General features: G+C 43.1%; 1 protein-coding gene across 1 annotated transcript; it reads left to right on the top strand.

Moving 5' to 3' along the window:
• The first annotated feature begins 242 nt into the window (after window positions 1-242).
• On the top strand, window positions 243-27648 carry LOC122934956 (transmembrane 4 L6 family member 4-like). Its single transcript, XM_044290638.1, has 5 exons — window positions 243-660; window positions 9737-9826; window positions 19072-19208; window positions 21327-21516; window positions 25991-27648. Exons 1-5 carry the CDS (start codon window positions 487-489, stop codon window positions 26006-26008), a joined length of 609 nt encoding a protein of 202 aa, XP_044146573.1. The 5' UTR covers window positions 243-486; the 3' UTR covers window positions 26009-27648.
• Window positions 27649-27827: the final 179 nt, after the last annotated feature.

The raw sequence follows: 27827 nt of genomic DNA, 5'->3' as shown, positions 1-27827 counted from the left end.
GGCATTTTTGTTCATAGATGTCCAAGGTAAGAAAGACTTTCACTAGCCATCAAACCACCCACCGAAGTAACCACTGAGATGATTTCACCGTTATTAGAAAGGGAGAGGACAATCCCTCACAAATTCCAATAGTTAATCATTCATAAAAGATAAAGGTAAGAAAAGGTTATGTATGTTGAAATTTTGGGCTGTAACATGGGAGGTATTTCAATACCTGTATCAGGATGGAAAAGACAGATCAATGAAGGTATCTTGTTCTTTCAAGTAGAATATTAACAGAGAATTTCAGTTGTCATGGCAAAATGTAAGGCTGCTACATGCGTAATTTCATTTATGGGATTCCATTGACTGTGGTCATATAAATGACTAGGTCGTTGAGACCACAGAGAAGGAGCATCAGACCAGCTGTGTAGACGCATCTCACTGGGATTATTGGATTCTACCACCGGGCGTACTTCAGACACTCCAGTAGCAGACATTGCCAGCATGTGTTCTGGGGGTTGTGCAAAATGCCTGGGCATTGCCTTGATTCCCTTAGCTATTCTATGCATTCTTGCCAACACTCTGCTTTTCTTTCCTGGCGGGAAGATTGCCGAGAGCAATGAGCACATCTCAAATGAAGTCTGGTATTTTGGTGGAATATTGGGATCTGGGGTTCTGGTGAGTAATATGATGTCCACCTCCGTATTTAACTGTTTATGTTTCCTTAATATGATGCCATGAAACCTTTAAAATCTATGAATTTTTATTTTTTACTTATGGTTTGTCTCTCACATAATGGTGTAATTACAGTATGGGCACTTTTAAGGCCGATGCACAGGCAATTATCGGGAGCGAACCAAATGTTCCTGATGACTGCCTGATTGTTAGCGGAGGTGATAGCTGCATTTACATGCTGCAATTATCTCCTTTGTATGGGGACAAATGATTGTTACTGCAGTTGCTTATCCCCATGCAGAATTGTTAGCCTTTATATTTATACAACCATGATTTTATGTACCACAGGAAAAATGCAATCTCCTGATAAAAGAGCATTTGTTTGTTCTCCAGGTGATCAGTGGCGCCATTTACACGGGACAGTTATCAGGAACAGGCGTTCAGATGAACGTTCATTCATAATTGTCTCAATAATCTGTCCGTGTAACCGGACCTTTAATTATTCAGTATAGTAGGCTGGTGATTCTGTCTTGCGGTGGAATTACCCAATACGTAAGCTATCTGATGATTAGGTTAGGTCTTTCTACCTTTCATTTTTAAATTAGTTTCTGATTTAGGCTATTATTAATTTTTTTTATTTTTCTAGATTCGGCCAGCGCTTGTTTTTAGCTCTAATTTCAAGAGCTGAGTTTAGACTGAATTGTGTATGTAAATATGGGAAACAATTACTAGATATGTTATGAAGCATTAAAGGGGTTGTACTTGATAACTAAAAATAGGAGTCAGCAACGGTAAATGTCATAAAATAACAAAAAAGTTATAGTCACTCATTTTCTCTCCTACCGCTTCCAGCGTCACGCTTCGGTCCTTCCTGCCAGTGTTTGTTTTCCTGGCTGCAGCGTTGACATCCTGTACACAGCGTGTCACTGCTATGGCCAATCTCTGACCCCAGCAGTCACGTCCAGTTTACCATGCAGCCAATGCAGGGGACATCAACGCTGCAGTCAGAAAGATGGTGTTAGTGATGCAGGACCAGAGCGAGATGCTGGAAGAGGCAGGGGAGAAAAGGTGGTAGTTTTGGTATTTTATCACATTTAGGCCTCATGCACACGTCCGTTGTTTTGGTTCGCATCCGAGTTTTGGCGGCTCGGATGCGGACCCATTCACTTCAACGGGGCCGCAAAAGATGCGGGCAGCACTCCGTGTGCTGTCCGCATCTGTTGCTCCGTTCTGTGGCCCCGCTAAAAAAATATAACATGTCCTATTCTTGTCAACGCTTTGCGGACAGAATAGGCATTTATATTAAAGGCTGTCCGTATCGTTCCGCAAATTGCAGAACGCTCACGGATGCCATCCGTGTTTTGCGGATCAGCGATTTGCGGACCGCAAAACACACCACGGTCGTGTACATGAGGCCTTACTGCTGCAGCCCCAATTTCATTTAGCTTAAACAATCCCTTTAAGGTAACCGTATACCTTAGATAGCTGTCGAAAGCGTGGCCAGCCGGCAGCTATTCTTTCTGATCCCCCTATACTTGTGCTCTGGTGTGGATATGTTCTTAACGGGGAGAGGGGAATAAGCCACTTCCAGACATCTTGTGTCTAGTGAGAACAAAGCATTGAGCCTCTTGAAAATTTGATGACAAAGAATGGCATACATTGCTACATTAATGTTGACAAATCTATCGGGCCTCGACCCCATAGAGCATTGTTAAACGTTCCTTGGAAAATGGCTCAAACCTACACTTGACAGTAAACTTTCCTGGCACTTGGTACATTTGCTTACGCAGAGCAAATATTTGGCCTCTAGAGAACAGGTTGCAACTAAGTCACATGTTAGTGAATAGCCCATGAAGGATTAATGTGACCGACCCAGCTTGAGAACCCTCTTCTGTATGCCTTGTTAGGCCTCATGCACACGACCGTGCCATTTTTTGCAGTCCGCATCTTTTGCGGCCCCATTGAAGTCAATGGGTCCGCACCCGAGCCGCAAAACATGCGGCTCGGATGCGGACCACAAAAACGGTTGTGTGCATGAGGCCTTAGGCAGAGGTGTAGCTAGAATTTTCTTCATCCAGACAATTTAGTTTGGCTGTCCCCATCACCATCTGAAACTGCAACCCTCAAAATGGTACCAGTGTAAACGCCAAATGATTCTGCAAACAAGATGTCCTTATATGGGTTTGATAATGAGGAATTAAAGGAAAAAAGGTTGTGGCTTTTGGACCATGGTTACACAAAACATGTTTTTGGCATTTGTATTGTGCAAAAGAAGTAAAACATAAAATATATTACATATATATATATATATATATATATATATATACATATACATACAGTATATAATTGCATAAATCCCCATACACATCGGCAACAGGATCCATCATCATGTGCCAGCTTTAGCTGAAATTAAACAATCACTGTAAGCAAACTCATGTTACACCCTAAAGATGATCTAACATAAGCATCCAAATTTCTGCACCCTCAGCGAAAATATTCAGGTCACTCTACTCAGTAGTAATGACCTCTTCTGTACATATACCTGAGGGTATTGACCTTGCGTATATGTTGAGAAGACTCACTAAAATAACCTTGAGTAAGAGATAGTTATCAATGTCCTTCGTAGCACATTTTTTCTAACAAGAGGTATATGTCAATAAAACCTTTTTTTCTCTCTTATATTGTGCTATCTGCATTGCTATCAAAACTGTCAGAGTAAGGCCTCTTGCACACAACCGTATGTCTTTTGCGGTCCTCAAAAAACGGATCTGCCAAAAATACGGATGACGTCCGTGTGCATTTCGTATTTTGCAGAATGGAACAGCTGGCCCCTAATAAAACAGTACTATCCTTGTCCGTTATGCAGACAATAATTGGACAAGTTCTATCTTTTAGCGGAATGGGTATACAGAAATATGGAAACGGAATGCACACGAAGTACCTTCCGTTTTTTTTTGCGGACCCATTGAAATGAATGGTTCCCTATACGGGCCGCAATAAACGGAATGGACATGGAAAGAAAATGCGTTTGTGTGCAAGAGGCCTAAAGCTGAATTCACACTTCAGTTATTTGATCAGTACTTTCGATCAGTTACTGTGAGCCAAAACCAGGTGCAGGTCAAAAACACTAAATAGGTGGAATCTCTACATTACACCTGATCTCTGTATAGGCTTCACTGCTGGTTTTGGCTCACAATAACTGATGGAAAAAACTGACCAAGTAACTGAAGTGTGAACATGACCTAAGCCTGTGCTCACATCATGTTTCTGTCCCCCCGTTAACGTCTACACATAACGTATATGTTGAACAGATGGCTCTGACAGATGCCATGCAATGCATCCCTCACCCCTCACCATAGGGTTTCGTGGTTAATAAAAAGTATACCTTAACATATACTTTTGATACTTTTGTTTTGCTGGACTCTGCAGGATGGAAAGGGGTAGTGTATCACTCTTTTGCATCCTTTTTTCCCCAACATATAGGTTAAACGTGGGACAAAAAATGGATGTGAACAGCTTCTAATCTATTTTACTACACAAACGTCAGCATAGTTACAAGCAGTGACCAATATCCATTTGACCCAGAACACACCTAAAAACATCTAAATAACAATACAGTAACAAATAACAATACAGTATCTAACACAGGGGTGAACAACCCGCAGTCCAAGAGGCTACATGCGATCCCCAGAACCTCCTCCTCCTTTGGATGCCCCAGTTACAGTGGAAATAGTGCAAAAAAGTCTAAATGTCTCCCAAAGGTCTTTTAGTGACCTCTGGAGGACAAATTATGTGAAAACTATTATATTTTTTATTTTATAGTGTTTTCAATTTTCTTTATAATTTTTTAACTTATAGTTTTAACATCATTTGTCCCCAAGAGGTCATAAAAAGATCTTTCAGGGACACTGACACATTATTATTTTTTTTGCACATTTTTATTTTTTTACTTTTATTAGTATTTTATTATTTTATTCTATTATTTTTTTATAATTGATTTGTTCCTTTATTTTTTTATATATATTTTTGCCACATAATATGCCCATTTTCTTTCACTTGTACTATATTATATTTTATATATTATATAAGTACAAATGAAAGAAAATGGGCATATTATGTGGCAAAAAAATAAAAAAAAAATATATATATATATATATATATATAAAAAAGTAATAAATTAATTATAAAAAATAATAGAATAAAATAATAAAATACAAATAAAAGTAAAAAATAAAAATGTGCAAAAAAAAAAAAAGTGTCAGTGTGCCCGAAAGGTCTTTTCATGACCTCTTTGGGGACATATTATGTAGCAGAAATATAATAAAAAATAAGTTTAAAAAAAAATATAAAAGAATAAACACCCACCCCAACCAAAATTGTCACCATGTTTTATGTGAAACTATATATACCGTATTTTTCGCCCTATAAGACGCATTCCCCCCCCCCCCAAAGTGGGGGGAAAATAGCAGTGCGTCTTATGGGGCGAATGCTGCGACCGTCGGGTGTATCGGCTGAGAGGGAGGAGGGGCTGGGGGCCGGCATCTGGTTCTGTAATGGCAGCTGGTCCTTGGTGCAGTCACTGTATTCTACTACACTGGGCCCCGCTCACTGTAGTATAATCATATCTAACATGCGGGTATTGTTAAAGTATTCAAATCATCTGAAATCCAGCGCTTGTACTTACTAGTAACCTCTTGGCAGTCAGGAGGCAGGGCGGGCGCTCGCAGCATAGCTCACTACATCACGCGCCTGCTCCGCCCACTTTATGAATGAAGCAACATATATGTTAAACGTGGGACGTGTTATGCCCCCATAACAGTGCCATCCACAGATGCCTCCATAACAGTGCCATCCACAGATGCCCCCATAACAGGGCCAACCACAGATCCCCCATAATAGTGTCATTCACAGACCACCATTAGTTCAAAACCCACCAAAAGCACACCTTTTGGTTCAAAATATTTTTTTTCTTATTTTCCTCCTCAAAAACCTAGGTGCGTCTTATAGGGCGAAAAATACGCTATTATATAACAAAACAACCGACACAAACTAGGGAGCTAATTATAATTATTTATTTCGGTTTCCGTTTACATATTTAAAGAATAAGGAGCTAAAGTTTGAAAAAAATGACTTTTTAAAAATGTTTTGTACAGTTTCTTCCAAATAAAACTAAAAAATAAATTATAAAGCCCTATGTGTCACGTAAAAAGAAAATTGTGCAAAAATGATTTTGGTAGTCCAACAGTAAAAAAGTTACAACTGTTTGAACAACTAGGTGCTCTAAATCACAAAAAAAGTGTCTGGTCATTAAAGGGAACTTGTTACCTGGATTTTAGGTATTGACCTGAGGACATGGGCCACTAGCACATCCGCAATATCCATTCCCTATACAGTATCTCTCTCTGCTTTTATTGTGTCAAAAAAACTATTTTATATATATGTAAATAAGGCTACTAAGGTTTCCGGAGCCCAGCCACGCCCACTGTGAAGGAGCCCAGCACCGCCCCACATCCTCCGAATCTCCTCCTTGCTCCCCGACGTCACAAAGCTAGAGCGCCGTAATCTCACGATGCGCAAGCTAGCACAGTGTCAGCATAGTTTTCCTTTCCTGTGCTGGCATCAGCCTCAGGGAACAAACTGTGCATGCGCTAGCTTATGCATCACAAGATTGTGATGTCGGGGAGCAAGGAGGAGATTTGGAGGATGCGGAGCAGTGCTGGGCTCCTTCACAGTGGCCGTGGGTGGGCTCACAGTCAGAACGCTGGACTCATCTCTCAAGCATGGAGGAGACAGGACTCATCTAAGGTTAATTTACCTATCTATAAAATCTTTTTTTTAACACAATAAATGCACAGAGAGCTATGGAGACTGGATATTGCGGATGTGCAGGGACCGATCTAGCAGCCCATGTTCTCAACTCTATACCCAAAATACAGGTGACAGGTTCCCTTTAAGGCATTTTCAGCCCTGCTCATTAAAGGGTTAAAAAATGTAATAAGGTAAAGTGCTTACTGGTTATTGCAGGGCACCTATAACTGGGGACAGGAGGCGGTAATAACCAGTGAATGAAAGCGATGATTTATGAATCTTTTCCATTTTTTTCAGTAAAAATTATTTTTTAACAAGCTCCTGCAGCATGGCCCCTAAAATAGAAGATTCATTCTTACCTGCTCCACGCTGCTCCGGTCCTCCACTGCCTCCATTTTCCGGTCCCTGCGCTGTTTACACCTGGCAGTGCATGGGCATAGCCTTACAATGCTCCTACTCAATGGCTTCAGCAGTGACATGCTGCTTGTGGCCACATCACCGCTGAGGCTAATCATTGGCTGGAGAGGTACATGTGACCATGCCCATGCACTGCCAGGTGAAAACAGCGCAGGCACCAGAAGATGGAGGCAGCAGGGGCAGTGTGGAGGACCAGAGCAGCAGGGAGTAGGTAAGTATAAATCTTCAGTTTCAGGGGCCATGCTGCAGGAACTTGTTAAAAAATAGTGTCACCTGCGATGCTAGGGAGGCTCATCCCTGTCACCGCCTGCCATTGGCTTCCCCCGACACCAGATGTTTTCACCCGCACACAGAGAGAAGCAGCGGCAGCTGTGTGGGGACCAGGAGCAACGCGGGAGCCAGGTAAGTAAGAATCAGTGTGAGGGTCCCGGGCATATGGGGATGCTTTTCCATCCTCAGATAACCCCTTTAAGCCCCTAATACACTGGACGATATTTGAGACAATTACTGGGAACAAGTGTTCATAGGAACGCTCATTCCCGATACCTGGCCTGTATAATCGTGCCGCTAATTAGCTGATAAGGAATCACTCGTTTGTCGTCTGATTTGCATATTTTATCAGAATTAAAGATGTCAAATTATCGTCAGCACATATCCCTGTGTAATCATGGATGTGCTACCAACAATCAATAGAACTAAATGAAGGTGGAATGACTGTGGTAGCGATCATTCCTCCCCATTCACTTTGCATTGGCTTGTGTAATAGGGTGATGCAAATGAGCATTGATCAACATTTTTTTTATTTGCGGCCCCTTGAAATAGAGCAATGCGACATTGCGGCCCTCAGATCAAAAAAGGTTGCGCACCCCGATCTAACACATAATTGCTTTCTTTTGTATACCTTGTTAGGCTAGTTTCAGACTAGCGATAATGAGATCCGACAGGCTGTTACATTAATAATAAAGGGGAACGGCGGATATCCGGCCACTACCTAGCAAATATGCTGAGAATCAGCCGGACTAAAACTGCTGCATGGATCTCGCAAACGTTAGTGTGAAACTAGCCTTAGTAAAAAAAAAAATTCCAGTTAATTCAAAGAAAGAGATGGGGAGGGGGATAAACATGGTGATCTGAGAAAAGCTCTCTAGTGTCCTGATATTCAAGGCAGAGGCAAAGCGATCATTTTTATGGTGTCCTGAACTGGACAGGAGGACCCTACTACATATAATTTTGTCATGGAGGATCCCACTACATATAATCTTGTCTTGGAGGATCCCACTACATATAATATAAAAAATATTTCCCAAAATTGACCTTTATTCCTTGGCTACAATATTAGTGACATTTCTGCTGGATTGCTGGAACCTACACCGTTGAACCCAGCAGGAGTCTTCCAAGGGAAGCAGCTCATAGAGCACCATAACGCCTTACAGCTTATAGAGTATTATGAGGGGATCAAAGGCCAAAGACACCCCACTCAAAGGCATCAGAACTGTCCAAACGTCCAGCTACCAGACTGAAGCCAGAGTTTAGCACAGCAGAGAAAGTGAAAGCCAGGTATCTAAGTTTGCCTGCTAGTTTACCCCAAAACCTGCTGGAGCCAGAGAAAGACCACTTATTGTCTGGCTGCAACTTTATAAAGTCTGGACTTGGATTATTCTCCACCAACTACAACTCTCCCCTTTATTGCTATAAAGCCAACCCTGGGGAGCAACGGTATTCAGGTAGGAGCACCGTGACGCACAACACTAATAAAGCCGCATCACCACTTGACATTCCTAAAACCTGGGACACAATCGCCCCTGCCTCACTGCTTACCAAGCACAGCTCCATCCATTGTATAGTGGCAGTGCTTGGTATTGTAGCTCATCCTCATTCACTCAGATGTGATGTCACTTGGCTATGGTAACCTGTGAGCACAGCAGCCTTCTCAAACAGCTGATCGGTGAAGGTCCCGAGTGTCAGACCCCCACTGATCAGATACTGATGACCTATCCAGAGGATCCGCATCCAAGCCACAAAAACTGCGGCTCGGATGCGGACCAAAACAACGGTTGTGCGCGAGAGGCCTTATACAAAGTCTTGGTAGAACCCTGCAATTCTGCAAAAATTGCTGCAAAAAAGAGACATGGTTGGCCTCTGCTCTGCCCAAACACTGCTCCCATCATTGGCTGCTGCTGCATCCACACCATGATATGACTGATCTCCCTGAGTAAACTTTCTGTCAGTCCTTGCTCTTGGAAGAAAACTGACTAAGGACTCATGCACACGAACGTGCACGGGCCATGCCTGTATTGCAGCCCTCAAACATTCATGTGATATATGGAGTGGTGTGGAGCGGAGGCACAAATTGCTCCATAGTTTTCGGTAGATTTTGGTCCGTGCATGTTGTTTTGTGGTGTGGACAGAATATTGCGGACTGCTGGCGCATTCAAGTGAATGGGTCTTCATCAGCAAATGGCAGCTTCACGGCCGGTGCCCATGCATTGCAGACCGCAGCATAGGCCACACGCTTTCATGAGGCATAGAGGAATGTGAAGATCCAGGCCCAAGAACTGAACCAGCCGTCTCTATATGTACACATGTGATGTGTGTACATAATGTACTATGTCTCTTTTTATTGTATTGTGCCTTGTCACGTGAATATTAGGCTCTTTTCCCATCTCATTGTGGTTTCCTAGTCACCTACTATACTTCCTAGGATAAAAGTCTGTTTTTGGGTACTTATACAGTATATTCTGACACGTTTTCTTCAAGGACCATGTTACAAATAACCTTCAGTAACAGATTGGTCATTCATTTGGGTAACCTCTGTTATGTATACTGCTGTAAATATCTAATTGTTTCTTTCTAGATGGTGTTCCCAGCTCTTGTATTTCTCGGGCTGAAGAATAATGACTGCTGTGGATGTTGTGGAAATGAGAAATGTGGAAAGAGATTCGCTGTAAGTAAAAAAAAATGTAAAAAAAAATTATAGAAATGAATGAAAAACTAACAACTTGATAATTTTTTATTGTACTGTGTATGTGGTTACCTTCTTATACCCTGTATGTACACTGGAGAAGGAAGAGAGCTGGTGATCTGTTGATTTGACATATTCTACCCGGACAGCAGAGAGAAGGGTTGGGCTTGTTAGATTTCATGATGCCCAATCTTTTTGTTCTCAAGGAGATAAGCCACTGCCAGCTTAACTGGGTCTGCAACACACCAGCCCAGCACCCCCATAGAAATGCCTATTCTTATCCGCAAGCTGCGGACAAGAATAGGATATGTTCTATCTTTTGCGGAGCTGCGGACCCGAAGATCGGGGACGCACTCCGCAATTGAAGTTGCAGACAGCACACTGTGTGCTGTCCGCATCCATTCCGTCCACATAGAGAATGAATGGGTCCGCACCCGTTCCGCAAAATTGCGGAACGGATGTGGACACATTCTGCAGACGTGTGAATGGAGCCTAAAGGAGGCCAATAAAAGTCTAGTCACCTTCCCTTATTTAATCTCTTGCGATTATACAATCATTTCTTTAACCCCTTAAGGACCGGGCTCATTTTCACCTTAAGGACCGGGCCATTTTTTGCAAATCTGACCAGTGTCACTTTAAGTGCTCATAACTTTCAAACGCTTTGACTTACCCAGGCCGTTCTGAGATTGTTTTTTCGTCACATATTGTACTTCATGACACTGCTAAAATTGGGTCAAAAAAGTTATTTTTTTTGCATAAAAAAATACATTTTTTACCAAAAATTTTGAAAAATTAGCAAATTTCAAAGTTTCAGTTTCTCTACTTCTGTAATACATAGTAATACCCCCAAAAATTGTGATGACTTTACATTCCCCATATGTCTACTTCATGTTTGTAGCATTTTGGGAATGATATTTTATTTTTTGGGGATGTTACAAGGCTTAGAAGTTTAGAAGCAAATTTTGAAATTTTTGAGAAATCTTCAAAATCCCACTTTTTATGGACCAGTTCAGGTTTGAAGTCATATTGTGAGGCTTAGATAATAGAAACCTCCCAAAAATGACCCCATTCTAGAAACTACACCCCTCAAGGTATTCAAAACTGTTTTTTCAAACTTTATTAACCCTTTAGGTGTTCCACAAGAGTTAATGGCAGATGGAGAAACAATTTTGAAATTTCTATTTTTTGGAAAATTTTCCAATATAATAAATTTTTTCCAGGAGTAAAATAAGGGTTAACTGCCAAACAACACTCAAAATGGGTTGCCCTGATTCTGTAGTTTCCAAAAACACCCCATATGTGGTCGTAAACTACTGTTTGGCCGAACGGTAGCACATAGAAGGAGGGGAACACCATATGGGTTTTGGAAGGCAGATTTTGCAGGACTGGTTTTGTTTATACCATGTCCCATTTGAAGCCCCCTGTTGCACCCCTAGAATAGAAATTTCAAAAAAGTGACTCCATCTAAGAAAGTACACCCCTCAAGGTATTCAAAACTGGGTTTACAAACTTTGTTAACCCTTTAGGTGTTCCACAAGAGTTAATGGCAGATGGAGAAACAATTATGAAATTTCAATTTTTTGGAAAATTTTCCAATATAATCAATTTTTTCTAGGAGTAAAACAAGGGTTAACTGCCAAACAACACTCAAAATGGGTTGCCCTGATTCTGTAGTTTGCAAAAACACCCCATATGTGGTCGTAAACTACTGTTTGGCCGAACGGTAGCACATAGAAGGAGGGGAACACCATATGGGTTTTGGAAGGCAGATTTTGCAGGACTGGTTTTGTTTATACCATGTCCCATTTGAAGCCCCCTGTTGCACCCCTAGAATAGAAATTTCAAAAAAGTGACTCCATCTAAGAAAGTACACCCCTCAAGGTATTCAAAACTGGGTTTACAAACTTTGTTAACCCTTTAGGTGTTCCACAAGAGTTAATGGCAGATGGAGAAACAATTATGAAATTTCAATTTTTTGGAAAATTTTCCAATATAATCAATTTTTTCCAGGAGTAAAACAAGGGTTAACTGCCAAACAACACTCAAAATGGGTTGCCCTGATTCTGTAGTTTGCAAAAACACCCCATATGTGGTCGTAAACTACTGTTTGGCCGAACGGTAGCACATAGAAGGAGGGGAACACCATATGGGTTTTGGAAGGCAGATTTTGCAGGACTGGTTTTGTTTATACCATGTCCCATTTGAAGCCCCCTGTTGCACCCCTAGAATAGAAATTTCAAAAAAGTGACTCCATCTAAGAAAGTACACCCCTCAAGGTATTCAAAACTGGGTTTACAAACTTTGTTAACCCTTTAGGTGTTCCACAAGAGTTAATGGCAGATGGAAAAACAATTATGAAATTTCAATTTTTTGGAAAATTTTCCAATATAATAAATTTTTTCTAGGAGTAAAACAAGGGTTAACTGCCAAACAACACTCAAAATGGGTTGCCCTGATTCTGTAGTTTGCAAAAACACCCCATATGTGGTCGTAAACTACTGTTTGGCCGAACGGTAGCACATAGAAGGAGGGGAACACCATATGGGTTTTGGAAGGCAGATTTTGCAGGACTGGTTTTGTTTATACCATGTCCCATTTGAAGCCCCCTGTTGCACCCCTAGAATAGAAATTTCAAAAAAGTGACTCCATCTAAGAAAGTACACCCCTCAAGGTATTCAAAACTGGGTTTACAAACTTTGTTAACCCTTTAGGTGTTCCACAAGAGTTAATGGCAGATGGAGAAACAATTATGAAATTTCAATTTTTTGGAAAATTTTCCAATATAATCAATTTTTTCTAGGAGTAAAACAAGGGTTAACTGCCAAACAACACTCAAAATGGGTTGCCCTGATTCTGTAGTTTGCAGAAACACCCCATATGTGGTGGTAAACTACTATTTGGCTAAACGGCAGGACATAGAAGAAGGGGAACGCCATATGGTTTTTGGAAGGCAGATTTTGCTGGACTGGTTTATTTACACCATGTACCCTTTCAAGCCCCCTGATGCACCCCTAGAGTAGAAACTCCATAAAAGTGACCCCATCTAGGAAACTACGGGATAAGGTGGTTGTTGTTTTGGGACTATTTTTGGGGTAAATTTGATATTTGGTTGCTCTATATTACTCTTTTTTGAGGCAATGTAACAAAAAAATTAAAATCTAAAATTGTTTCTACATTCGCTATTTAGTTTTGTGGAACACCTAAAGGGTTAACATAGTTTGTAAAGTAACTTTTGAATACCTTGAGGGGTGTAGTTTCTTAGATGGGGTCACTTTTTTGGAGTTTCTAGTCTGGGCTACATCAGGGGGGGCTTCTAATGGGACATGGTGTCAAAAAAAAAAACTGTCCATCAAAATCTGCCTTCCAGAAACCGTATGGCGTTCCCTTCGTTCTATGCCCTGCCGTGCGGCTATATAGCCATTTACGACCACATATGGGGTGTTTCTGCAAACGACAGAATCGGGGCAATAAATATTTAGTTTTGTTTGGCTGTTAACCCTTGCTTTATTACCGGCAAAATGGATTTAAATTGAAATTTTGCCCAAAAATAGGTGTTTTGGCACCGTTTTTATTTTATATTTTTAACACCGTTCATCCGAGGCGTTTGGTCAAATGTTATTTTTATAGCGACGACTTTTACGCACGCGACGATGCCCAATATGTATGGCTCTCAGACTTTGGAGACACTAAGCAGGCATCCTAAAACTGCGGCCCTCCAGATGTTGTAAAACTACAATTCCCACCATGCCCTGCTGATGGCTGTAGGTTGTCTGGGCATGCTGGGAGTTATAGTTTTACAACATCTGGAGGGCCGCAGTTTGAGGATGCCTGCACTAAAACTAATATTTTTGGGGGAAAGAAAAATAGTTTTCGTGTCTCCAAAGTCTGAGAGCCATAGTGTTTTATGTTCTCTAGTGAACTGTTGGGGATTATAAAAATTTAGTACTCCATGGAAGTGTGATACTCCCTGAAGCAATCGATAACGCAGAGGCCCGGATGATCGGGGCACGTGTCGCACTGAGTGGTGGTGTCCTTCCGTATCCCCCTCCTGCGACACACTCTGCACTTTTTTTGGGTTCGTCCCTTCTTTCCAGTATGGGGGACCACACCTGGAAAGTGTTGGCCAGGGACGATCCGGGCGCCTCCAGTTCCCGAGGTACTCCGGCCTGCTCTTTCCCGGTCCGAAAAGATCAGGTCCTTGAGGACTGCCTCATAGAATTGGAGGAATGTCCCTGTGCTGCCAGCGCTTCGGGATAGTACAAAAGAGTTGTACATGGCAACCTGCACCAAGTAGACCGCAACTTTTTTGTACCATGCCCGGGTTTTGCGCATGGCGTTATATGGCGTGAGGACTTGATCCGAGAGATCAACTCCTCCCATATACCGATTGTAGTCGACGATACAATCGGGCTTGAGGACCGTTGCCGCGGTACCTCGCACAGGGACTGGGGTGGTGCCGTTACCGTGGATTGTGGACAGCATAAGGACATCCCTCTTGTCCTTATACCTGACCAGCAACAGGTTTCCACTGGTAAGTGCACGGGTCTCACCCCTGGGGATAGGTACCTGGAGGGGGTAGGCAGGGAGGCCGCGCTGATTTTTCCGCACGGTCCCACAAGCGAACGTAGATCTGGCGGCAAGGGACCTGAACAAGGGAATGCTGGTATAAAAGTTATCCACGTACAAGTGGTAACCATTATCCAGCAGTGGGTACATAAGGTCCCACACGAGTTTCCCGCTAACACCCAGAGTGGGGGGACATTCTGGGGGTTGAATACGGGAATCTCGCCCCTCGTACACACGAAATTTGTAAGTGTACCCTGAGGTACTCTCACAAATTTTGTATAGCTTCACGCCATACCTCGCTCGCTTTGTGGGAATATATTGGCGGAAACTGAGTCTCCCCTTGAACGCAATGAGCGACTCATCAACCGCGACCTCCCTTCCAGGTACGTAGGCCTGCTGAAATGTGGCCCCAAAGTGATCGATGACAGGCCGTATCTTATACAGCCGGTCATAGGCAGGATCACCTCGGGGTGGACATGCTGCATTATCGGAATAATGCAGACATTTCCGGATGGCCTCAAACCGGGAGCGTGTCATGACCATACTGTACAGTGGGGTCTGGTACAGGACGTCCCCACTCCAGTATTGCCTGACACTGGGTTTTTGGACTAGACCCATATGCAGCACGAGGCCCCAAAATGTCCTCATTTCGGCTGCACTGACCGGCGTCCAGCCACCGGGTCTAGCCAAAACTGAGCCTGGGTTTTGAGCGACGAACTGTTGGGCGTACAGATTCGTCTGCTCCACCATCAAATTCACCAGTGGGTTACTGAAAAAAAAACTAAAATAGTCAATTTCAGTAAACCCCACTGTGGGAATCTGGATTCCAGGATTGCCAGCGAAATCCGGAATCTCAGGCTCAAAGTCCACTGGGGGACACCAGCTAAGTTCATCGGCAGGGGTCTCCGGTGAACTTATTTGGTGGGCCGGGAAACCAGTACGAACCCCAGGGCGGCTCGTACTAGGGTGGGCCACAGGATCCCTAGCATGTGCGGCCCCTGGCTCCGCCTGGCGGCGTCTCCGCCGCCTTGGTGGCTCATCGTCATCCGATGATGATGAGGAGGATGCTGATGATAAGAGGAATGTGGGGTCATCCTCATCCTCACTGGGGCTCTCGGAGTCGGAGGCAATCTGGGCATATGCCTCCTCGGCCGAGAACACCCGGCGGGCCATGGGTGTGTGTGCGTGTAGGTGTGCGTGTGTGTAAAACTTTATTATATGTGCGTGTGTGTGGGGGCAACGGGTGTTCGCGTACTAAAAAAAGGAAAAAAGGGCAAGTGTTAGGAAAAAAAAAAAGTTGCTGATTAGCGGTACAACGCTGATCAGCGGTGGGGCAGGCGATGCGCTAACAGTGGACGGACGCTAAAAAGTGCCGACCAGTCAGCGAACGCAGAAAAAAAGTGGTGGTGAGGGGGCTAGTGGTGGTGGTGGGGGGGGGGGGTTGGGGGGAGTGGTGGGGGGGATGGGTGGAGGGGGTGGGGGGGCTGGTGGTGGTGGGGGGCTGGTAGGGGGGGGCAAGTGGCAGGGGGGGGTCTGGGGTCTGTTAGATGGATCAAAAAAAGTTTTGTGTAAAAGTTAAAAGTTTTTTTTTTTTTTTTTTTTTCCTAACTAACTTTTCCCTTCTTTCCCTGCCTAACGATGCCTCTCCCTCACTGACCCTAACCTACCTGGGTGGCGATGGGTGCAGGAGGGTGATGGATGGCGATTAGGGGGACACAGGAGCTGGTGCTGGACGATGCTGCCGGGGGCTCGTGCAGAACAGGAAGAGGAGGGGAGAGAGGAGCGCAGGAAGTTTGAATCTCGCGCCTCTCTCCCCTGCACCAATCAGCACCCTGGACAGCAGTGTTCAGCACCAGGGCCAGCACCGCCTCCTCAAATCCTCGGACTGCGATTGGTGGTGTATAATTACGCCACCGATCGCAGTCTTTTTCCGGTTCATCGGGTCACCGGACACCCGAATGGACCGGAAACGCAGAAAACCGCAGGTCTGAATTGACCTGCGGTTTTCTGCGATCGCCGATACGGGGGGGTCAAATGACCCCCCCCCGGCGTTGTTACGGGATGCCGGCTGAATGATTTCAGCCGAAATCCCGTTCCGATTAACCCCCGCGGCGCCGGAATGCCGATTTTAAGTCAGGACGTACCGGTACGCCCTTGGTCCTTAAGGACTCGGGAAATAGGGCGTACCGGTACGCCCTGTGTCCTTAAGGGGTTAATGGCTCCTGCACACGACCATTGTTGTTTTGCGCTCTGTAAATTGCGGATCCACAAAACACGGATACCAGCTGTGTGCATTCCGTATTTTGCAGAACGGAAGGGCCAGCCCTTAATAATAGAACAGTCCTATCCTTGTCCGTAATGCGGACAATAATAGAACATGTTCTATTTTTTTTGCGGAACGGACATACAGAAACAGAATGCACAGGGAGTAATTTCCATTTTTGCGGCCCCAATGAAGTTAATGGTTCCGCATACAGTCCGCAAAAAACCCGAATGGACACGGGAAGAAAATACAATACGTTCATGTACATGATCCGTAACTGGAAGGGTAAATTTATACACAGCAAATCTGGTAAAGAAATTTCTGCACCTGTCCTATTCGTGTGAACGGGACTTGTAGAAATCCATGTGCTAGATGTGAAAACAACCCTATTCAGATGTATGTTCAGGTGTGTATGCTTCCCTTTGCAGGTCTGCCCAGGAGGTGGGGTTTACCAACACCCGAACCCCGCAAATGGTGGCCAACCTCTTTAAGTACTTCTTGTACATCTTATTGTATATATTATGTATGGTACTGTATGTAGTATATAAATAATATTAGATGGCCCAGAAAAAAATTTAAAGGGTTGTTTGAGAGTGAAAAAAATAAGCATAAAAGTAGGAATGTGATATTTAAAAAGCAAAACAAAAAAAAAACATTTAAAAAAATTACTCACCAGTTAAATTGTTAAATCCCCCAATGCTTGTGTGCCTATGCTCCAGTGGTCCCTGCCAATCTTTCTTTACTTGTCCTGCAGTGATGATGTCACATACATTCAAGTAACCGCTGCAGCCAATCACTAGCCTTGGTGGTCTTGGCAATGGGAAGATTTACCAGGTGAATAATGGTCAATTTTGTGTAACTTATCACATTCCCTACAGCAGGGATAAGCAACCTTCGGCACTCCAGCTGCTGTAAAACTACAACTCCCAGCATGCACACTTACTCAGCTGTTCTGGTAACTACCACAGAAGTGAAAGGAGGATTCTGGGAGTTGTAGTTTCAGAACAGCTGGAGTGCCAGAGGTTGCTGATCCCTGCTCTACAGTTATGCTGGCTGTAAAACTTCATTAAAGGGGGTATTCTGGTTTTGCAATTTTCAGCATCAATTGACAGAAAACAACACATTATCACTTATTAATGATTGTTTATCTGTAATGCCAAGTTTTCCTGCACGCTATCATGGTCATGTGGCATTTTCTGCTGTATTGTTTCCCTATCCCGATGCCATCACATTAAAGGAGTGGCAAGGCTTGTAAAGCTTTGCCCTGTCAACACAATATTAATTACCTTGCGTCTGACGACGGTGTTCTGCTCATTTCCCTGGACCCAGCCTAGAGTTTTTCCAGCAGGGCTTCAACCAGGCTTGGATCTAAGATGTTCGAGCTGGGAGGGGAAGGAGAGGCAGAGACCTGATGCTACAGACACTCCCCATGAGCAGGGGCGTAACTATAGGGGGTGCAGAGGTAGCAGTCGCTACTGGGCCCAGGAGCCTGAGGGGCCCAAAGACCCTTGTGCCACATAAGAAGACACCAGTATTACAGAAAGTGCATGCTAGTCAAGTTACACCTCTGGCTAGAGGAAAGAGGTAAGGTCAAGAATTTGGCATGGGGGGGGGGGTGCTGTTTCAATTTTACCTCAGGCAGCACGAAAGCTATGTGCTGCCCTGCCCCTGGCCACAAAGCACTGAGGGAAGGGGGGCCCATGCTGAACTCTTGCTCCAGGGCCCATGAGCCTTTAGCTACGCCCCTGCCCATGAGCCTTTAGCTACGCCCCTGCCCATGAGCCTTTAGCTACGCCCCTGCCCATGAGCCTTTAGCTACTCCCCTGCCCATGAGCCTTTAGCTACGCCCCTGCCCATGAGCCTTTAGCTACGCCCCTGCCCATGAGCCTTTAGCTACGCCCCTGCCCATGAGCCTTTAGCTACGCCCCCTGCCCTTGAGCCTTGCGCCGGGATGTAAACACAAGGCATTTACACTGGAGGAGTAAAAATGTAGTCAGAACATCATCATCTGACCTAAAAAATACAGTAAGATTGAATGCTGATTTTTTTTTTTCTTTTTGTGTGCAACCAGAAAACTTTTTAGCAGATTTAGGCCTCATGCACATAACAGTGTGTATTTTAGTGTGTAATGTTCATGCTCAAGGGAGGGCGATCATATGTTTGCTATGGACCCAGCCTTTCCTTGTTACACTTCTGAACAGCCATATAAAATTACTGTTACAATCTTCTAGAGGGAAGGTGTTTTCACAGTATACAAAATGTGTGGCAATTGAAAGTCACATAAGAACCTGAACTAGATTAGGGAAGGTGTTTTCGGAATAGTCTCCCATGTGTGTACAATTATCTGAAGGATAAGGACATGATGCTTTATTGTTTCTTATGATTATTGCTTTTCCAGATGTTTTCTTCTATACTATTTGCTGCCATTGGGTTTGTTGGAGCTGGCTACAGCTTTATCATCTCTATAGTTGGAATACATAACGGTCCAAAGTGTGATATAGGTTCTGGAAACTGGACATATGCTTTTAATGGGGGGTAAGTACAAAGGTTAAGGTAGTAAATCCTAAATATGTACATGTTTGGAGCAGCATCCATTTGTTTTCTCAGCTATTCTTGAATATCACCACGGTGCACAGGAAATGCAGAAGCATCATAATAAAAATGTATTCTTCTCTAGCATTTAAGGCTACTTTCACCCCTACGGTATGAAACTCCGGCATGGCCGTTCCGGAAGACGAGTGGAGAATCGGTCAGACGCAAACCGCAGCATGCAGCTGTTTGTGTCCGGCCTGTTCTCCGCTTGTCTGCTGGAATGCGTACAGCTCTTCCCCGGACCCCATTATACTTAAAGGGGTTGTCCAGGTTCAGAGATGAACCCAAACATATCCCCATTTTCACCCATACAGCCTCCCTGATATGAGCTTAGGAGCATGGGCAAAGGCTTTTGGCATTTGGAGATCCGGTGATGTACCAGGCTGTCCATGGGGACTGCTAGGCGGAGGCTTCTGCCTAGCATTGAGCCCAGTGATGTCACCAGTACTGATGGGCAGACTTTAGCGCTGCACTAGCCTGTAAAATGGCACAGGGCTAGGGAGAGCATCGGAGAATGAGATGCCGGAGGGTTTAAAATGGGGCCAGCAGACATTCCGTCTGCATCAGGCGGCGCCAGATCTAGAGAACTCTCGTAGGATTTTCTCTGCCAGAACATCCTGCCAGAATTCATACCGGAGATGTGAATGTAGGCTAAGTAGTTTTAATCTGCTGTCTATGACTCTAGATTACAAAGGCTTCTTTCACATCTGTAAGGCTTCTTTACCAAAAAGGAGCTTCCATTACAAAAATTGACAAAAATAGAATGCATAATTGAAAAAACAAACAAAATAATTTGTACATTTTTTGTGTCACTTCATCTCCATAAAAATGGAATAAGTGATCAAAAAGTCATGCACACTGCAAAATTGTATCAATAAAAACTAAAGATTGTCCCCCCCCCAAAAAAAAATAGCCCTCATAAGCTCCATAGACATAAATATAAAAGAAAAGTATTGAGTGCTGTTCATGTCAGTTATTGCTAAATCCATCACTTCCGTTATTTCTCCTCTTCTGCTCCTATAATGGAGCAGAAGAACGGACAATAATAAGCTCTGATGTGAAAACAGCCTAAGAATACTTATTGTATTGGTGGCAAACATTAAACACCTGTCTCATTTTCAATAATTCTAAAGGCTTGGACTTTTCTTCTTTCCCTCATCTCACCCTTGTGCTTTAGCCTGCAGCTTTGCTAGTGGGACAATTAAACCTTTGTGACACATAGTCTAGCGAAATGCTCTGAAGGAACAAAAATTCATAAACTGAAAGTATACCAGAAACATGCTCTATTTACTCTAAATCCTTTGATTAAACCAATGTATGGCCATAGTGATTCTGCAGGTGCGGTTACAGTCACCATGACTCTGAAGTCATGCTGCAGCCCTTCAGCTACTATACGATAATATATACAGTTGTATGTGTGCACTGTTTGGCTGTGAACTGTACAGGCAGTCATCATACCTTCTTCAGTCACCTTCTTTTGCCAATAATTTTGTTAAAGGGCATCTGTCAGCAGTTTTGTACCTATGAAACTGCCTGACCTGTTGCATGTGCACTTGGCAGCTGAAGGCATCTGTGTTGGTCCCAGGTTCATATGTGTTCACGTTGCTGAGAAAAATGAAGTTTTAATATATGCAAATGAGCCTCTAGGAGCAACAGGGGGGTTACCATTACACTTAGAGGATCTTCTCTCTCTGCAAACTGCCCTGTCCTCAGCAGTTTATTTAACACAGGGCCAGGCAGTGAAAACATTATCACACCTGGCCCTGTCAATCAAAGTGCAGAGGGAGCAGTAGTTGCAGAGTGACCAGAGCCTCTAGTTGTAAAGGCAACATCCCAGTTGCTCCTAGAGGCTCATTTGCATATATTAAATCATAATTTTTATCAGCAATGCGGTCACATATGAAGATGGGGCCAACACAGATGCCTTCAGCTGCCAAGTGCACATGCAACAGGTCAGCCAATTTCATAGGTACAAATCTGCTGACAGATGCCCTTTAAAGAGATTGTATCAGTGTGACAACCCCTTTTTCAGTCTTTAAGTGATTTAATCTTGTTTTACAGAAATTACCTAGGGCACCCTGATATATGGAGTACATGTCAAGCACCTAAGGACATAATCCCATGGAACCTGACACTGTTCAGCTTGCTAATGATAATGAGCGCAGTTCAAGCGGTTCTCTGTGCCATTCAAGCCATCAATGGTCTTATTGGGACTTTTTGTGGAGACTGCAAATGTTCTTCATGCTGTGGGGTAGGTTTAGGTTACATTATCATTTCTACACAATACAAGTATATTGGATTTCATGTACAGCGAAGGTTAGGGCATAATGACTTCAGCAGTGGAATGTTTCTTTGCATCTGAAGTCAAGTGATGTCATATCACCGTGGTTCGCATTTTGGTCACACAAAGCAGTGTAGGCCTCGTTCTTGCCTCCAAAACTGATCTAACCTCCACAAGACCTCTGAGGTTATCTGTTGTATCTGGCACCAAGATGTGAGCCGTGGATCTGAAGTTGTGAGGAGGGACCTCCAAGAATCAGACTTGTTGTTTCCAGCACATCACACAGATACTTGATCAGATTGAGATTTAGGGAATCTGGAGTCCAGGTCAACACCTTCAACTCTTTGTCACGTTCCTCACACCATTTCTAAACAATTTTTGCAGTGTAGCAGAGCACTGTTCCCAACAGGTTTGTCTGGAACAATGTTTAGGTAGGTGGTACATGTCAAAGTTACATCCACATGAATGCCAGAACCCAAAGTTTCACAGCAGAGTATTGCCCTTAGCATCAAACTGCCTCTACCACTTGTCTTAGGCCTCTTTCACACGGGCGTCGCGTGTGAGGGCCAGATAAGATGCGGGCGCGTCGTGGGAAAATGCATGATTTTTCTGAGCGACTGCTAAGCGTTTTAATGTGTTTTGCAGGCGTGTGATAAAAATCGGCATGTTTAGTACCCAGACCTGAACGCGGACTTCTTCACAGAAGTTCGGGTTTTGGTTAGGTGTTGTGTAGATTTTATTATTTTCCCTTATAACATGGTTATAAGGGAAAATAATAGCATTCTTAATACAGAATGCTTAGTAAAATAGGGATGGAGGGGTTACATTTTTTTTAAAATAATTTAACTCACCTCATCCACTTGTTCGCACAGCCCGGCTTCTCTTTTGTCTTCTTCTTTGATGACCAGGAGGAAAAGGACCTGAGATGACGTCACTGCACTCATCATATGGTCCATAACATGATCCATCACCTTTGTAAAGGATCATGTGATGGACCATGTGATTAGCACAGTGACGTCACCACAGGTCCTTTTCCTCCTGGTCATCAAAGAAGAAGACAGAAGAGAAGCCAGGCTGCGCGAACAAGTGGATGAGGTGAGTTAAATTATAATTATTATTTTTTTAACCCCTCCATCCCTAATTTACTTTGCATTCTGTATTAAGAATGCTATTATTTTCCCTTATAACCATGTTATAAGGGAAAATAATAATGATTGGGTTCCCATCCCGATCATCTCCTAGCAACCATGCGTGAAAATCACACCGCATCCGCACTTGCTTGCAGATGCTTGCGATTTTCATGCATCCCCATTCACTTCTATGGGGCCTGCATTGCGTGAAAAACTCACAATATAGAGCATGCTGCGATTTTCACACAACGCACAAGTGATGCGTGAAAATCACCGCTCATGTGCAAAGCCCTATAGAAATGAATGGGTCCAGATTCAGTGCTGATGCAATGCGTTCACCTCACGCATTGCACCCACGTGGAAATCTCGCCCGTGTGAAAGAGGCTTCCTAAAGTGCATCCTGATGCCATATCCTCTATGTAAGTGACACACACACCTGATTATCTACATGATGTGAATGAAAACATGATCCATCAGACACGAACTTCTATTTCTATTTTCCATGTTCCAGTTCTAATGCTCAAATGTCCATTTTACAGTGAGGAACAGAAGTATTTGGACACCCTGCAATTTTGCAAGTTTTCCCACTTAGAAATCATGGAGGGGTCTGAAATTCACATTGTAGGTGCATTCCCACTCTGAGAGACAGAAAAAGAAAATCAGGAAATCACATTGTATAATTTTTAAAGAATGTATTTGTCTTGCACTGCTGAACATAAGTATTTGAACACCTGAGAAAATCAGTGTTAATATTTGGTACAGAAACCTTTGTTTGCAATTACAGAGGTCAAACGTTTCCTGTAGTTCTTGACCAGGTTTGCACACACTGCAACAGGATTTTGGCCCACTTCTTCCCACAGATCTCCTCTAGATCTGTCAGGTTTCGGGGCTGTCGCTGAGCAACACAGAGTTTCAGCTCCCTCCAAAGATGTTCTATTGGATTTTGGTCTGGAGACTGGCTAGGCCACTCCAGAACCTTGATATGCTTCTTACGGAGCCACTCCTTGGTTATCCTGGCTGTGTGCTTTGGGTCGTTGTCATGTTGGAAGAAAAACAGCAAGAATTCTGGCTCTCAAAGACCTGTTACTGTGCCTTTAAATAGTCCACCTCTACTCCACTCATTAATCTAACTTAGTAGCACCTATCTGAGCTCTTTAAAGACACCTTTCCACCTCACAGTCAGTCAGATGCCAACTACTACCATGGGCAAGGTATTACTGATTATAAGAAAGGTGAGGAATCAGCCCAGAACTACAAGGGAGGAGCTGGTCAATGACATGAAGAGAGCTGGGACCACAGTTTCAAAGATCACTGTCGGTAGAACGCCATCATGGTTTCAAAATCATGCATTGCATGGAAGGTTCCCCTGCTTAAGTCAATCCAATAGAACATCTTTGGAGGGAGCTGAAACTCCATGTTGCTCAGCGACAGCCCCGAAACCGTAAAGATTTAGAGAAGATCTGTGTGGAGGAGTGTGCTAAAATCCCTGTTGCAGTGTGTGCAAACCTGGTCAAGAACTATAGGAAACGTTTGACCTCTGTAATTGCAAACAAAGGCTTCTGTACCAAATATTAACACTGATTTTCTCAGGTGTTCAAATACTTATGTTCAGCAGGGCAAGACAAATAAATTCTTTAAAAATCATACAATGTGATTTCCTGAATTGTTTTTTAAATCTGTCTCTCAGAGTGGGAATGCACCTACAATGTGAATTTCAGACCCCTCCATGATTTCTAAGTGGGAGAACTTGCAAAATCGCAGGGTGTTCAAATACTTCAGTTCCTCTTTCATTGGTAGACAGGGGTTAGCATGGGCACTCTGAATAGTCTGCAGATATGCAGCCCCATATGCAGAAAGCTGTGATGCCCTGTGCATTTTGGCACCTTTCTACTCTAGTCAGCATTAACTTTTTCAGCAGTCTGTCCTACAGTAGATCTTCTGTGGGACTGGATGAGCTAGCCTTCCCTCCTTACACGCATCAGGAGCTTTGGGCTCCTACGTTCCTGATGCCAGTTCAACGGTTTTGCTTCCTTGAACCACTTCAGGGAGGTACTAAACACTGCATATCATGAACACCACGCAAGACTTGTCATTTTCAAGATCCTCTGACCCAGTTGTCTAGCCATCACAGTTTGGCCCCTTATCAAGGTCATTGTAATCCATCAGCTTTCCCATTTTTCCTGCTTCCTAGACATCAACTTCAAAAACTGACTTCACTTGCTGCATAATAAATCTAGTTCCTTGACAGGTGCCATTGTCATGAAATAATGAGTGTTATAATATTCATTTCACCTGACGGTGTACACTATGGCCACAACAGACCAGATAATATCTTCCCAATAGAGGGTAGATGAGTTTTGTCAGATTGTAAAAAAGTCACATGATTTGAATTTCCTGCAACCCATGGTGGTGTGAATGGGACTAAGCTGCATTATCAGGTACAGCCACAATAAAGTGGATGTGGCTAACCTTGGTAGACTGTGGCCTCTTCATTCAGCTGATTGTTGGTTCCCCCACTGATCAGATATTGATGGCCTACCCTAAGGATAGTCCATCAGTATCACACCCCTAGAAAATCTCTTTAAGAATGTGCAATTTGGCAGAAATCACTTATATATGAAGGTTCTCCAATTCTTTTTTTTATATCTAAACATGTTCTCCATTTGTATCATGAAAAGTTTATGTGATCTCATGTGAGAAACTAATTAAAAATATCCAATTTTCTTGTTTGTAAACTGGTGGTGAACGAGCAGGGGCATAACAACCATAGCGGCAGACCATGCGAATGCTATGGGGCCCAGGGCAAGAGGGGGCCCAGTCTTAGTTGGGATTATCTCCTCTTGTACTGGAACTTGGTCAGGACTCTACCCTCCAAAGGAACAATTTTTAGCAAATGAGGCAGTGGAGAAATGGCCCAAGGGTCATTGAAAAGGGTTTAGGCAGAAACCCTTCTGTCCTTTGTGGGGGGGCTGGCTTGATCCTTGCTATGGGGCCCTTACTTCTATATGTACGCCACTGTGAACGAGTCTTCATACATGACCCAGATTAAGTTCAGGCACTGGAAATAATCACCTTTTAGGAATAACTGCTGTAGTCAGACAGTAATGTAGACATGAATCCATGCTGCACACCGCCAAACTAATACAGTCCACATAACCAGTTAAGAATTTCCAAGTTTCACGGTATCAGTAGTACAATTAAGTTTTCATGATCAGTTTAGCAGGCTTTACTATATATGTCAAAGTGTAAGTACCCAATTTATTTACTATGATTTGTTACTGATATTCTTTTTCTTTTTTTCTTTCAATATGCAGGGTGAAGGAGCTGTTTAAATTTGCCTGAATAACTGTAGTAACCGTGTACCTCTCATACAAGGATATCCAAGGATGAAGAGCATGTTTACCGCTCTGACTGAATCTTATCCCTGATCACAGCGCAGGGTCACTTACTTTGGTTTGCTTTAGATTTCTTAAAATCCTTGAGGGACTCTTAGGAAGGATCCAGAGGTTCCTTTGCACTGGTGCCTGCTCAGTGTAATGCACACACTCAGGAGTCCTCATATTCATGGCTCCCCGGCGCTGATTGTCACCTTTTCCCCTATACACCGGGGGTAGCTGCAGACCATGAATATGAGGACTCCAGCGCTCAGGTCCCACTGGAGCTTCTCAACAGGGATTTTAAGAAAAGTATGACATAAAAAAGAGTAAGTGACCTTGTGCCCTATAAAAATAAGGCAGTAGAATAGCCCCACCTTAAAGGGATTGCATCACCTGTAATTAAAGCCAGATACCAGATACTGATAAATAACTTTTCTTTCTAATCTGTTTGAAATTTCTGATTGTAGATTTTTTTTTTTTCCCTTAAGGATGTATTACACCAACAGATTGTCTGACCAATATCTGTCCAATCAGACCAATAGTTGGTGTGTATAACAAAAGATATGTGTGTGTAATTGGCCGTGTGACCAATGATTGGTCAGAAGATCTGTCAGACAATCTGTACATTACATACAGCCCTTAGTTTTCTACAGTGTGAATGCCCACCCCAAGACTCGATTTACACCATTTTTGCGGTGCAATACATGTGTATAAGCCCAGAAACCTTCTCAATGTATAAGACAATGTGCTCATAGATGTTTACGAGCAGACATATTCCAAAAGGGTGACCTTTTGGCACGCAGTTGCTGGGTATACTATGGGACCCCACAGCCCCAATTATATTGAAAAGTGCGATCCTTTTCAATACAGCTGTATTTTAAAAGAATATTTCTAAATGGAATTCTTTGGCAGACATATAGAACTACTATATATTGGTTTCATATTTCTGGACAGCCATACAAAGTTTTCCAGCTGAATACAAACTTCAAATGCAGGAGAATGTAACACAATGTGGTATACCAATGAGCTTCTGCCACACACAATGGTAATATATTACAACATGACAAGTCGACAACATCTACGCCATGCTACAGAATACAACCTTTTTCCATTGTTTTTTCCCCCCCAGATAAATGGCTTGTGACCTTGAATCCCCAGTCTACCATTTACTATGCCAGCACTTCCATATTCTGCATTATGTCCCTTTCTGGAGGTTTCCTATGTGTGAATCACAGCATAACACTGCAGTCATATTTATTTGTTTTTATATAGACACAGACTTCTTGCTTTTCTCCTCATTGATTTACTGTAATTAAGTTGTTCTTACAGTAATCAGTACATACTGTACAAAGTTAGGCTAGTGTGCCATGTGTCTTATTAAATAAAGATTTTACACTGAATGTGTCCATCAGTTATTAACGTGAAATACTGGTAATCATAAATTGTAAGCTTTTGCGGGCAAGGTCCTCTCTTTCTGTACCAGTCATGCTTAGTGAAATTGTCTGTATTATGTATGTATACCCCTTATCATATGTACAGTGCCATGGAATGAATGGCGCATTAATAATAAATAATAATAATATATTGTAATACAATACATAGTGATTGTACTGCATTGATAATGTCTATGAGGCTTCAATGACTGGACCGTGTCTAGGAGGTTTACTACCTGGACTATGTTCTACCATACTATAGACAATATACATTGTATCCTGAGGACCCTTTCCCAAGCATCAGTCTAATATGCCATGTATGTTGCTAAGATGGCCATACT

The sequence above is a fragment of the Bufo gargarizans genome, chromosome 4, assembly GCF_014858855.1.
Source record: "Bufo gargarizans isolate SCDJY-AF-19 chromosome 4, ASM1485885v1, whole genome shotgun sequence".
Classification (NCBI taxonomy): domain Eukaryota; kingdom Metazoa; phylum Chordata; class Amphibia; order Anura; family Bufonidae; genus Bufo; species Bufo gargarizans.
This window is presented reverse-complemented; position numbering and strand designations above follow the sequence as displayed.